Raw genomic sequence first — 14,578 nt, forward strand, 5'->3', positions numbered from 1 at the left:
AAAGTGTTTTAGAAGGCAATAAACTCAGGTTAACAAGTTCTGTCTCATACTCTGTGGATGGTGATTCCAAAGTTAGTTTTCAGAGCTTTTGCTGTGGTGTTTTGATCTGCCCAGCACATGTACTCCTCAGCGGGTTAGTCTGGGACTTGAGTGATGAAACCATCTGAAATGCAGATTACTTCTCAAAACTTTGGCTATGCCTCTTTTGGCCTATTCTGCACATGTGCAGCTTGGAGGTTAGCCCAGGTCTCAAAAATATGAGATTCCCCTTCTATAGTTCTCTTCTTTGGAATTCCCACTCTGGCTCCCACACTTTCTAGCTCCAAAGGGCCCTTCTCCCTAGTTCCTCTGGCCAGAATGACACTTTTTCAGTTTTAGTCTCCCATGCTATCATTCAAGATTTATGACTGGAGATTCCCTTGGGGTGAAGCCATGAGGCAAAGACAGAAAAAAACGATGATGATTAACCTTGTACCCTTTAGAACACAGGAGCCCCTTTTCCCAATTCCTCACCAGAGAGACTGGTTTTCTCTTGGGATTATGGGCATCTACATGGCTACCATGGCTGTGCAGCTCCATGCCTGAGGCTGGCCTTGAGAAAAGGCCAGAGGAAAAATAAACACACTCCTTTTATATTCTGTCTGTGAGGGGCTTCTTTTCCTGATCCTCTGACCAGAAAGAGATGGCATTTCTCTTGGATTTTTTGCTGTTCATGCTTGTTGTACAGTTCTGAGACTCAGTTGTTCTTGGGTGAAAGTTGGGAAATAAAGAAGGAAAAAGCCTCAGAAAACTCACTACCTGTACTGATAATTCTTAAATTTTGACTTTATTTCCCAATCTGCCTGCTATGTCTACTTTTCAGAGACTTTAGATGTTCTGGTGTTTTTTATCCTGTGAAAGTAGGTTTGTCAGGAATATATGAGGAACAGATATTGGATGTTATGAAATGTTTTAAAAAAAAAAAAAAAAGACACAGTCTTGCTCGCCCAGGCTAGACTGCAGTGGTGCAATCTCAGCTCACAGCAACCTCCACCTCCCAGGTTCATGCCTCAGATTCTCCTGCCTCAACCATCTGAGTAGCTGGGATTATAGGCGTGAACCACCATGGCTGGCTAATTTTTGTATTTTTAGTAGAGATGGGGTTTCACCATGTTGGCCGAGCTGGTCTCAAACTTCTGGCCCCAAGAGATCTGCCTGCCTCAGCCTCCCAAAGTGCTGTGACTGCAGGGGTGAGCCACTGCAACTGGCTTGAAATGTCTTTTTAAAAAAGTTACAATGACCAGCCAGGCACAGCGGCTCATGCCTGGAATCCCAGCACTTTGGGAGGCCGAGGCAGCTGGATCACCTAAAGTCAGGAATTCAAAACTAGCCTGGCCAACATGGTGAAACCCCATTTCTACTAAAAATACAAAAATGAGCCAAGTGTGGTGGTGGACGACAGTAATCTCAGCTACATGGGAGGCTGAGGCATGAGAATACTTGAACGTGGGAGGCAGAGGCTGCAGTGAAATCTCACTACTGCACTCCAGCTTGGGGGACAGAGTGAGACTCCATCTCAAATTTTTGGACTATGAGCTGTCTTCTAAGTAAGGTTTTGGCCATATTGCATGGATTTTGATCTGTGTTGTTCTCATTGTTCTTAATTGCTAAATAGTCGATGATTTCTCCATCTCTCTAGCTATTACTTGAACTTAATAGTTATATGGAACAGTATTTTAAAATTCCTAATTTGTTAGATTTTTGAGCTCTCTTTTGTTAGGTTTTATTTTATTGTATTGTGGATAGTGTAAGTGTCTTACATAATTTCTCTTTTTGAAAACTGAGATTTTTTATGTGGCCTAATTTATTAACCAATCTGTTATTAATAATTGATGGACAGGCTGGGCACAGTGGCTCACACCTATAATCCAAACACTTTGGGAGGCCACGGTGGGAGGATCACTTGAGGTCAGGAGTTCAAGATTAACCTGGGCAACACAGTAAGATGCTGTCTCAAAAATAAAAAAAATCCATGGGCATTTGATAAAAATATATTCTCAATAGGAACACACTTCTATAGAATATATTACTAAATCAAGTTTAATTTAAAAAATTCTCTAAGTCCTTATTTATTTATATATTTATTTATTTATTTATTTATTTTAGGATGACTTGCCCAGCCATAGTCTTAGAAAGATCTGGCAAAATCTCCCACTACACTATGTTTTTGTTCAAAGCAACACAGGATGAAAATAAACGGAAACTGAATTTATTATCTGTTTTTTCTCCTAACCTTCCCATATTTGTAGGCAATATAGATAAAATGCTTACACATTTTCTGCAATTCTTCCTTTACAATCTAGGCTCTGTTTCTTTTCCCCAAACAACTAGTCATTCAATAAGCATTCAAAGCAAACTTGTTAATGCTTACTATTAATACCACCGCCTCTTACCATCTCAGCGTATGACCAGTGCAAACGATTCCTGATTAATCTTCTTGAGTCATCTCCTCACTCTTCCAATCTATCTGTAGCACCACTCCCACACTAAAAAGCTACCAGAATAAATGCTAGTCACTTGCTCAAAAATTTTTAATCATTCCATGATTTCTTTTTTTTTTTTTTGAGACAGAGTTTCTCTCTTGTTACCCAGACTGGAATGCAATGGCGTGATCTCGGCTCACCGTAACCTCCGCCTCCTGGGTTCAGGCAATTCTCCTGCCTCAGCCTCCTGAGTAGCTGGGATTACAGGCACGCGCCACCATGCCCAGCTAATTTTTTGTATTTTTAGTAGAGACGGGGTTTCACCATGTTGACCAGGATGGTCTCAATCTCTTGACCTCGTGATCCACCCGCCTCGGCCTCCCAAAGTGCTGGGATTACAGGCGTGAGCCACTGCGCCCGGCCCCATGATTTCTTTTTTAAAGTTCTTTATTTCAATAGTTTTTCCTTAGATTATGTTCAGTATTTTCTTCCCATGAAAATATAGGCTTCTAAGTAAATTGTCGAATATGCTTAAAAGACACTAATCACTCATACTTCTTTAGATGGTCACAGAGGTCCTACTGCTAATGAAGTGATCGTTCTACTTAATGTCATGTTTGAGACCTCCAATGAAACATTCATAGGCCAAAATAACAACAGAAAACTGACTTAAGGCTGAATATTTGAGACCTAAAAATCAGGATGTAAAATCAAGATGTCAATCTATATTTTTTTAAATAAAAAGAAACTAAATTCACATATGTCAAAGTCATTTTTAAACACTTTTTAAAAAAGAAGAATCTCTTGTACTGAATTGCTTCTCAGTGCTTAAAACAAGTAGCAAAGTATAAGTACATGCCAAAAATCACTTCTTAGCAAATAATGTCTTTTGTTAGAAGAGTTTTTCATGAAACAGATAAAAGTTTTTGTTATAAAATGAAGGAGGAGGGAAAACTGACAGGACACTGCCAAACTCATTCATTGCTGACTTGTTTTCTTCCATCATTCTGTGTTTCTAAACAACCAAGTCCAAATTCTTACAAACCTCCACAACTGCCCCATATTCTCTACTACTCCCCACTATATACCCTCGACTAACATAGGCCAGGCTTTTTCAAGGTCTCTGAAAATGCCAAGCTCATAGTTCCCTAAAAACATTTCTATTTTTTACCTGGGTTCTCCTTTATCCCTACCATACACCCAAATTTGATACAAGGTCAAACTGAATCTCATTTTCTCCATGACATCTTCCCTTACTAAGTAGTAAGGGAAGCCCCTACTGATCAATTCCTTCTTAAAAATCCTATGAGTCCTATTGTTTTGTACTGTAAAATCTGGCTGTTAATGCTATTTCCTCTTGCATCATTTTTAACTGTATAGCATGCACACATGTGAGGTCAACAAGGCAGGGAACATAAAAATTTGTATAGTGCTGAATGCATGACTAAACATTTAATAAATACTTGATAACTTAGACTGGGTCCACTGGCTCATGCCTATAATCCTGGCACTTTGGGAGGCTGAGGAAGGAGGACTGCTTGAGTCCAGGAGTTTGAGACCAGCCTGGGCAACATAGCAAGACCTTGTCTCTACAAAAAATTTAAAAATTAGCCAGGTGTGGTGATGTAAGCTTGTGGTTCCAGCTGTTTGGGAGGCTGAGGTGGGAGGATCACTTGAGCCCAGGAAGTTGAAGCTGCAGTGAGCTGTCATCGTACCACTGCACTCCAGCCTGGGTGATGAGTGAGACCTGTCTTAAGAAAAACACACACACACACACACACACACACACACACACACAACAAACCAAAAAACCTTTGTAACTCAGACTGACTATGATGATGAGAAATAAAACCATCACCCCTATTTTTCCTCTGTAGCTTTTGTATATATCCTTCATTTTCCTTAAAAGTATGTAACTAAAAGGACATAATTAAAGCACAACAGAGGCTGAAATAATCAGAAAAAAATGTGGATAAACAAAAGCATGAATTATAGAAATAAGACATAAATATTTTGAGTAGAATACATAGAAATATTTTGGAATATTTTCTAGGTATAGTTTGCATCAATTTTAGATCCAAAAAGGGGATGAGAAGCTAATTTTTGAAATACTAGACTTTGCCTTCATCCTATTGATTCACTTTCTAAACCAGGGGTCCTCAATCCCGGGGCCACAGACAAGTACCAGTCTATGGCCTGTTGGGAACCTTGAGAATGCGCTGCAAAGCAGGAGGTGAGCGGTGGATGAGCAAAGCTCCATTAATATTTACAGCCACTTCCCATCACTCAAATTATCACGTGACTTCTGCCTCCTGTCAGATCAGCAGCAGCATTAGATTCTAATAGGAGTGCAAACTCTATTGTGAACCATGCATGTGAGGGATCTAGGTTGCCCACTCCTTATGAGAATCTAATGACTGACAATCTGTCACTGTTTCCCATGACAACGAGATGAGACCATATGGTTGCAGGAAAACAAGCTCAGGGCTCCCACTGATTTTACATTATGGTGAGTTGTATAATTATTTCATTATATATTACAATGTAATAATAACAAAAATAAAATGCACAATAAATGTAATACACGAATCATCCCCAAACCATCCCTTTCATCCATGGAAAAACTGTCTTCCACAAAACCAGTCCCTGGTGCCAAAAAGGTTGGGGGCCATTGGCCTAAACAAAAGACAACTTTTCCTCACTGTATTTTAAAAATTCCCATTTTATCCTTTTAAGCAAATCTCCATTAATAGCCATATTTGTCTCACAACTGTAAAGAATATGTAAATAAGATGACAGTTTTAAAATGTTTTCGTTATGACGAACATTACCAACAAAATATTAACAATATTAGTAATAGTAATGGCTAGCATGTAGTACTTACTATGTACCATGGACTGTTTACATACAACTCTACTAATTCTTCAATCAATAAAATAGGTACTATTATAATATTATGATCCCCTATTTGCAAATAAAAAGTTGAGGCACACAGAGCTTAAGTAACTTGCCCAAGATCACATAATCAGTAAGTGGATCTTAGTGATTTAGATGAATCTTGGATCTAAGATTTAAATCTAAGCGGTCTAACCACTTGGAACAATCAAACAGACAAACTTGATAGTTTAATCACTGTCTGTATTGTCTCCTAGTATGAAAAATGATTAAGTTGAAGAAAGCAATTTAAGTCAAACTTAGTCTTAGCTTCAAAAACTTCTATTTCCTGATATTCAAGAAATCTGTACTTGGAAATCATATTTTAGCACAATAATTACTAAAAATAAAAATAAAAATTCTGACACAATCTTCATATATAAAATAAATTTAAGCAAACCTTTAGCATGTCTTATATTATAACCTGATATTCTGGCCAGAACAGCCTGTATCCATTGCGCCAGGGTCAAAAGTTGAGCAAGAACATCTGCATTCTCACTGAAAAAATGATAATAAAAATTATTAAAACCATGGGTACAAAGTCAAAAGGAAAAGCTGAATTTGTATTCTCTCCGTGGATAAATGGTTGTATAAAAAAAGTTAAATTCTTCCAGATTAATTTTCTAGGTCACAGAAACATGTGTCTAAATATGTAGCTTTTTTGGAAGGGGAAGGAAATTTTAAACATACAAGAAATAAGACACCACCCACATGTCAATCACCCATAGGTAGTCAATGTCAGTAAAGGGAATCACCATCCTAGTTGCTCCAGTCAAAAACTAGGTGTTGTCTTGTAATCTATTAACTAACATTGTAATCCATTAATTAACCTTGCAGATTTTACCTTCTAAATATATCCCAAGTTGATCGCTTCTTCCTACCTCTACTATTACTACCCCCTACTCCGTCACATCAGCCCTCACTTTTTTACTTAGACTCCTAACTGTTCTTCCTGCTTCTACTCTTGTGTTTCATTATAAGTACGAATTCATCATATAGCAGCTAGAAGAATTTTCTAAAAATGTAAACAGGATCATAGAACTTTTAATCTTTGCTCATAATCCCTTTTATGATCTGGTCTTTGCTTGTTCCATTCCAGTAAGCGTGTGGCCTTTTTGCTGTGCCTCAAACATGATGATGGGGTTCCAAACTTGGGGGCTTTGCTCTTGATATAGCCTGTGCTTTGAATTTTCTTCTCCCAGAGAAAAGCAGTGATTATTCCTCACTTTATTCAGGTCTCTGTTCAAATGTCACCATCTCAGAGAAGAGCTCCCTGACAACTGTCTATAAATAGCCTCATGCCCCAGTCTGTCTTTAGCCCTTTAACCTACTGCTTTAGTTTTCTCATAGTATTTCTCCATACTCAACACTTCGTCTTATTTTTTTATTGCCAGTCTCTCTAAAATGTACTTTTCATAATGGCAGGAACTTGAGACAGACTGTTATTAAGAACAAATTGCCAACTCTAATGATGGTAAAGGGCCATATGAAAGGAATGAATCTTTTTGCATCTTTTCTCCTTTTTTGAGTGCTAAGACAGAGGTCAGAGTTCTATTGCTTTAATGGCTGCTGGAAAATATAATCACAATGTACAGATTTGAGTAAATAAACATTCTAGTTCTCTTAGAGGTAAAAAAAAATTAGGCTTTTGATCACATTTTAAAAGTATGACACAAGATATAAAATGAAAAACTTAATTCTTTTAAAGAATAAAAAATAGTAATCTAACAAAAACAGGCACAAATTAAAGAACTAAAGACAACTTTTTATTTATTTTTGAAACAGGGTCTCGCTCTGTCACCCACACTGGAGTGCAGTGGTGCAATCTCAGCTCACTGGAGCTTTAGCCTCCTGAGCTCCAGTGACTCTCCCACCTCAGCCCCTCAAGTAACTGGGTCTACAGATGTATGCCACCATACCTGGCTAAATTTAAATAAATTTTTTTTATAGAGATGGGGTTTTACCATGTTGCCTATTGCCCAGGCTGGTCTCAAACTTCTGAGCTCTGGCAATCTGCCTACCTCAGCCTCCCAAAGTGCTGGGATCACAGGCCACTGCGCCTGGCCAACTTTTTAAAAATTAACCAAAACATAAATTAAAATATACCTGTTTAACTTTTGAGGTTGCAAAGGAATAATGGGGATCACCGTATTGCACAGAGATTTGCAAAGAGGGCAAAGATATTCTCCACTTTCCAAGTCAAAAAGGTCAACATGAATGCGTTGCTGAGAGCTCAGCTGTACAGCTTCAAAATACCTGCAAAATTACAAAGACAGGGGCCCATTTAGAACTACACATGCATCTCTACATGTGTAGCTCTACTTGCTCTAATCCAAGTTTTAAAAATATGGAATTTTTGCCTCAATAAACATCTTTAGAAGTTATCTGCAAAAACACACAACTTGTAATTACAGAAGAATCATGTTGCCTATTATTTTGGGAACAAATTGGAAAATACATTAGAGCAGATATAAATTTAAAATAAGTTTACTGAATCATAACTTATCTTTTGCCTAAACAGCATGGTGATACAATGTGGACACTACTTTCCTCAGTTTCTAATGATGAACTGAAGTAGTGAGGGCTATCATGAAAAAATTATATATTGTAATCTAATGTCAAATGGGTAAACGCTACACAAAATATTTCTCAGGAATTACATTATTGAATTTTTATATTTTCCAGGTATAGAATGAGAACTTCTTTTCCTATTCATCCTGTTCTATTTCAAAGGTACTTATCACAGCAGTATGTTTTGAGGGAAATTAGATTTTTGTAAAGATTACTTTTTTATTATTTATTTATTTATTTATTGTATTTATTTATTTTTTTTGAGACTGAGTTTCGCTCTTGTCACCCAAGCTGGAGTGCACTGGTGCAATCTCAGCTCACTGCAATCTCCGCCTCCTGGGTTGAAGCAGTTCTCCTGCCTCAGCCTCCCAAGTAGCTGGGATTACAAGCATGTGCCACCACACTCGGCTAATTTTTGTATTTTTAGTAGAGACAGGGCTTTGCCCACCTCAGCCTCCTAAAGTGCTGGGATTACAGACATGAGTCACCACACATGGCCAATTATTACTTTTTTTTACATGAATACAGATGAAGAGCAATGGATAGTTATGGAGAGCAAGCACAAAGGAACAGTGAAAATCTAAAGTTTTACACACCACTTTCCAACTTTGATAATAATAATTCACGCAAGTAGAATTAGTAATTAAAACCGTTTCAATTATTCAAATAAGAAGAAAGGAAAGAAGACATGAGAAAACATGCCTTTTTGTGGCCTTGAGTGAACTTCAATGTTCCTAGTCTCTTTCAAGAACATGTCAGAAGGACAACTTACTTCTGCCAGCACACTGCATGCATTACATGACCACAGCTTCCTGTATAAGTTCCATATGCCAAGTCTGGATCCATGAAAAGTGGGTCTAGGGTTTCTGGTACAAGTTATAAAAAGGAGGGAAAAAAGAGAGATAGGTTATCAGGTCCAAAGTCTAATCACAAACTGTCTTAGGAATGTCCAAGCAAAGTGTCACAATATCATGATAGCAGGATACATATTCTTAATAGTTAAAACAAAGAGAAAAGCATAAAGCTAGCCTACCAGATATGATTCTAAATGAGTATGGATTAATAACTCTACCTTTGATTTACTTTTTAACCTTGAATATTGGGTTTAATCTGCATTATCTTGGTTAAATGATTTTTTATGTTTCAAATATAATTTACTTATTTAATTTTAAGAGTAATTTGATGAATAATAATTTTAAGGGATACTTCGGGGAATTATGAACTCATGAAAAAAATCACAGATTGGGGATTTCAAATTCTGGTTTCATCACTTATAACTCCCGGCTGTGGGTAAGTTACCTGATCTCTCTGTGCCTCAGGTCCTTCATCTATAAAATGAAACCAATAGTGACACCTGACTCAAAGGGCTGTTTTGAGGATTAAGTAAGTAAATATACATAAAGCTCTTAATAAGTGTCTGGTAATGTTAAGGTTTCAATAAATGCTAGTCTTTATTATCATTATTACTCCAAGAAGGTTGTTTTTTTTTTTTTGAGACAGGGTCTCACCCTGTCGCCCAGGTTTGGACCACAGGCTCACGCAACCATGCCTGGCTAATGTGTTTGTAGAGACGAGGTTTCACCATATTGCTCAGGCTGGTCTCAAACTCCTGAGGTCAAGTGATCCACCCATACCAGCCTCCCAAAATGCTGGGATTGTGAGCATGAGCCACCATGTGCGGCCTATTCCGAGGGTATAAAATAATAATGATGATAAAGCAGCTAATTCCTGATGTAAGGAAGTGCAATACATTATCTAATTAGCATTCCTGCCAAGAAAATGTTTAACATGATTCTAATCAGGAGGTAACTTAACAATCAGACAAATTCACAATGTGATATATTATACAAAACAATTGGCCTGAATTCTTCAAAAAAGTTACTATCATATAAAAAGAAGGGACTAACCTAGATTAAAATAGAGTAAAAGAAATATAACCAAAGCAACACACGAAATGTGTTTGGATTCTGAGTCAAAAAAAAAAAAAAGTCTAGCAACTGAAGACGTTTTGAGAACTGTTGGAGAAAAAATTATTTTATTAGATGATATTCACTTTCTTAAATATGGTAACAATATGGTAGATATAGAACCTTACTTCCAAATGTCTTTCAAATAGTATTTTCTTTAATTACACAGGCATAAAAGAAGTGCTCAAAAGGATATTTATTATATAATACATACCCCCTGAGAGTTCTATCGGTTTTCCCCTGTGCTGGGTTAAGGCAGTAGATTTCTGGACACAGGCCGACAATACCATAGCATTATTTTCTATTTTCACCTCTTGTTCTTCTTGGCAAAGGATGCACGTCAGCACCTCCTTTTCAGTAACAGTTGGACCCCGTTTAGGACCCAAAACAATTCTAGAATAGTCACTGACTGCTGGGGTGCTACCAAAAGAAATGACCAGAAATGAGGACACATGCTTTGGTCACTTGTCTTCATATTTTGGTAGATTTTAAGTAACTATAGGTAAGAAATATAAGAAAGATAATAATAATAAAAATGATATTTAGCAATATTAAGTTAAAAGTTTCCCTCCAACCTTTGTGGGTTTTATCAGTTATTTACTTTAATTAAAAATTACAAGTATTGCTAAGTGCAAAAAAAAGATCATAAAATGGAATGTATATTAAATTTTATTTAATTTACTATACCAATATGCTGGGTTTTTATTTTCCTGGATATAAAAGCAATACAGGGTTATTGAAAAAATTTTAGAAAATCTAGAACAGTATAAAAATGAAAATAAAAAGCATTATATTCCCACAACCTAGAGATATCCACTAGTAACCCTGTACATTTCCTTCTAGTCTGCTTTCTATTTATAATATACTTCTTCATATAAATAAGATCACATTACAAAGATCTGCATCCTGCTCTATTCACTTGTATTTTCTTACATCATTAAAACTTCTTCATAAACATTTTTAAATGGATGCACAGCTCTTACTATACGTGCCCTAATAGTTTTATCCATTCCCTGTCAGTAGGCATTTAGGTTTCTATTCTATTTTAGTAGCTATTCAAACTAAAAACCTTACACTTCAATGATTAAGCAATTCTTGGAATCTATTCTTACGGAATGGGCAAAACTCAGAATCTACTAATGTGTACAATAATAATATTTAAATAATGGGAAATATTTACAACATGCTGATTGTGAAGCTAGGCACTGTTTCAAATACTTTACATGTTTACTCAATCTTTACAATAATCCTATGAGGTAGGTATTATTATTACATCTAGAGTGGCTGCTGCAAAGACATTGTCGGCTGTGAAGACATCGACTGCAGCAGTAGAGGTGTGGCTGGGGCAGTGTGCTCCACAGAGCCCATGGGTTGGGAACGGGGGAGCTCTACCCCCTTCCAAGTTGGCAGGGTAAGAGCCCTGAACTCCTGGGCACAGCTACATCATGCGCTCTGATTTCAGAGCAAAATTGTGGCCAAGCCTGGGCACTGCTGTAATCCAGCCAGGTGTGTGCACACTTGGGGCAGTGCTAACATGCCAGCCCCCTGCTGTGTCAGCCTCCTCTGGTCTTTGGGTGCCGAAAAGCATGGAAGGAAGGCCAAGGGGAAACAGGTGGCTCAGCGTGGGTCTGCAGGTGCCCCCCCTTGGCACAAACAGCCAGGGAGTCATGGATGACACACTGATGACGGCAGCAGGCAGACAGGTTCCTGGGTGGAAAGGGGCAGGTCCCCAGTGAAGTCCCACCTTCAAGCCAGAAATGGCCTGAAGCCTGGGGCCTGGTATGTCAGTTACAGGTGGAGTTCATGGCCTGGAGTGAGAATTTATGGTGTTTTCTCTGGGCTTCTCCATGGACCAATCAGCATGCACCTCTCCCTTCCGAAGTCCATAAAAACCCTGGACTCAGCCAGACTCACACAGCACTACCAGCTGCAGGAAGGAGCTACCCAATTCAGGTCTCCTTGACTTGCTGGGATGACCTGCCTGTGGAAAGAAGATACCCACTCTGGATCTCCTCTGAGTGCTGACTGCTGGACACTCATTGGTAAGACCTGCCTGCAGAAAGAACTAGCCACTTCAGGTCACTAGAGAACTGTTCCGTTGCTCAATAAAGCTCTCCACCTTGCTCACCCTCCAGTTGTTCATGTACCTCATTCTTTCAGAACAAGAACTCTGGAAACGCCAAATGGCAAGACTGAAAGAGCTAGCAACACAAACAGGGCTGAGACACCCACACCCACTGCTTGCCATGCTGCAGGTGACAAGAAGGAGAGATGAGTTGTGTCCCTTCAGGGAGCCCAAACCCACGGGCTCCCCAAGCCAGGACTGTGACATTCTCTTTGGGGCTTTGCAGTTTCTGCCATCTCTGAGCTTCTGGGCACCACCACATTCCCCTTGTCCAGACACAAATCAACGCAGTGGAAGTTGCTGGTACATATGATCCAGCTGCAGGCTTGTAGAGATGGCCCCTGTCCCAGCACCTGGAGCTGTCTGGCCTGCTGCAGCGGCTAGCGCACCTAGCTGTGTGCATTGGCTGGACCCCGCGTGTGCTCACTCAAGCACCTCTGGCCACTTCATGCCTGGCTCACCCTTGGCAGGCATGGGATCCAGGCTGGTAGTGTGAGCTGAGCATAGCCTGCCAGGCCAAGTGGGCAGGATGGGCTGCCTAGCAGGCCTGAGCAAAACTCTGGCAAAGGTGCCACTGGCCACAGAGGTTTCCAGCTAGAAAAGTGACATCTTAAGGATCCTGTGACACTTCCAATTTTCAGATGAAGAAACTGAGGCCTAGTGAAAATAAGAGACTCATCCAATGACTCATCAATAGCATGTAGCAGATCCAGGATTTAATACAGGTAACCTAGGCTCACAGCCTATGCTCTGAACTACTCTGCAATATTGCCTCTGTCTGTGTAAGAAGCTCCCTGAACTATGGTATATCACTGAACAAACAAACAAACAAACAATATTCATCATTATAAATGAACTCACTTAATATAGAATACTCTGCAGTTTTTTGTTTTTTTGAAACGGAGTCTCGCGCTGTCAACCAGGCAGGAGTGCAGTAGAGTGTGCATCTTGGCTCATTGCAACCTCTGCCTCCCAGGTTCAAGAGATTCTCCTTGCTTCAGTCTCCCAAACAGCTGAAATTACAGGCACCCACCACTACATCTGGCTAATTTTTTTGTATTTTTAGTAGAGATGGGGTTTCACTATGTTGACCAGGCTGGTCTTGAACTCCTAACCTTGTGATCTGCCTACCTCAGTCTCCCAAAGTGCTGGGGTTACAGGTGTGAGCCACTGCACCCAGCCTACTCTGCAGTTTTTAAAAGGTGGGCCTCATGAGGTGTGGTATTACCTCCTAGGAGGCATCTAGCAATAAATTATGAAAGATTTACTTTTTGACTGTCATAAGGTACTAGTAGGCATGGGATGCTAAATGTCCTACAGTTCACAGGACAGTACTACATGGAAAAAAAAATGCTACCTAAATGCCAAGACTGAGAAATGCTGAGCTCATTTTTTACATAAGAACATAGATAGATTTCCAAGACATACTACAGAGTAAAAATGGCAAGCTGCAGAGTGAGATGTACATAATACTATTAATGCAAATAAAACCAAAGGCTGAATGACATGGTATAATATCTGTGGCTACATAAATTTGTATTAATAATATAGGAAAAATTCTGGCAAGATGCACATATAACCAGAGAACCTCTGAAGAAGAGCAGAAAAAAAGTCCAGGATTTGGGCTGGTGCTCAAATGAAACTTTAGCTTTATCTCTGACATTCAGTTTCTAAGAGGAAAACTATTAATATAACTATGTAATTTGGCCAGGCACAGTGGCTCACGCCTGTAATCCCAGCACTTTGGAAGGCCGAGCTGGACAGATCACTTGAGGCCAGGAGTTTGAGACCACCCTGGCCAACATTGTGAAACCCCATCTCTACTAAAATACAAAGAAAAATTAGCCAGGTATGATGGCGGGTGCCTGTAATCCCAATTACTCAGGAGGCTGAGGCAGGAGAACTGCTTGAACCCAGGAGGCGGAGTCTGCAGTGAGCTGAGACTGAGCCACTGCACTCCAGTCTGGACGACAAAGCAAGACATCATCTCAAGTGCGCGCGCGCGTGCGTGCGTGTGTGTGTGTGTGTATTATATGTATATGAAACTATGTAATTGAAATTTTGGCTGGGCATGGTGACAGATGCCTATAGTCCCAGCTACTCAGTAGAGTAAGGCAGAACGATCACTGAAGCCCAGGAGTATGAGGCTGTAGGGCGTTATAATTATGCCTGTGAACAGCCACTGCATTGCAGGCCTGGGCAACATGGTGAGACCCCATCTCTTAAAAAAAAAAAAAAAAAAAAAACTAGTTTAAAAAATTATGAGAGAGAATATATTTGAGACTCTGGGATAGGAAAAGCTTTCTTAAATAAGATATTAATATAGAAAGATAAAACTCTAAAGGACTGATAAATTTGTCCTCATCAACACTGCACACTTCTCTATGGCTAAACCCCATAATTAAAGAAACAGGAATAAAATGTGGGAAACATATGTAACAAAGTTAAGTATTCATAATTTTAAGACTTATGTAAGTCAATAAGACAAAAGCAAAGCACCCAACAGAGATGGGGCAAAG

General features: G+C 39.2%; 1 protein-coding gene across 2 annotated transcripts in view; it reads right to left on the reverse strand.

Moving 5' to 3' along the window:
* UBR1 (ubiquitin protein ligase E3 component n-recognin 1) overlaps positions 1-14,578 on the reverse strand; it is a 147,003-nt gene that overhangs the window by 46,488 nt on the left and 85,937 nt on the right. For both annotated transcript variants that reach the window (XM_012442285.3, XM_012442286.3), the window contains exons 30-33: positions 10,149-10,354; positions 8,740-8,833; positions 7,503-7,652; positions 5,797-5,894 (exon numbers count right to left, since the gene is read on the reverse strand). In XM_012442285.3, coding sequence (XP_012297708.2) covers positions 5,797-5,894; positions 7,503-7,652; positions 8,740-8,833; positions 10,149-10,354 — 548 coding nt within the window. The remainder of the gene's footprint in view (positions 1-5,796; positions 5,895-7,502; positions 7,653-8,739; positions 8,834-10,148; positions 10,355-14,578) is intronic.

Source organism: Aotus nancymaae, unplaced genomic scaffold, assembly GCF_030222135.1.
Source record: "Aotus nancymaae isolate 86718 unplaced genomic scaffold, 86718_ANA_hifiasm-v0.15.2.pri h1tg000062l, whole genome shotgun sequence".
NCBI lineage: Eukaryota > Metazoa > Chordata > Mammalia > Primates > Aotidae > Aotus > Aotus nancymaae.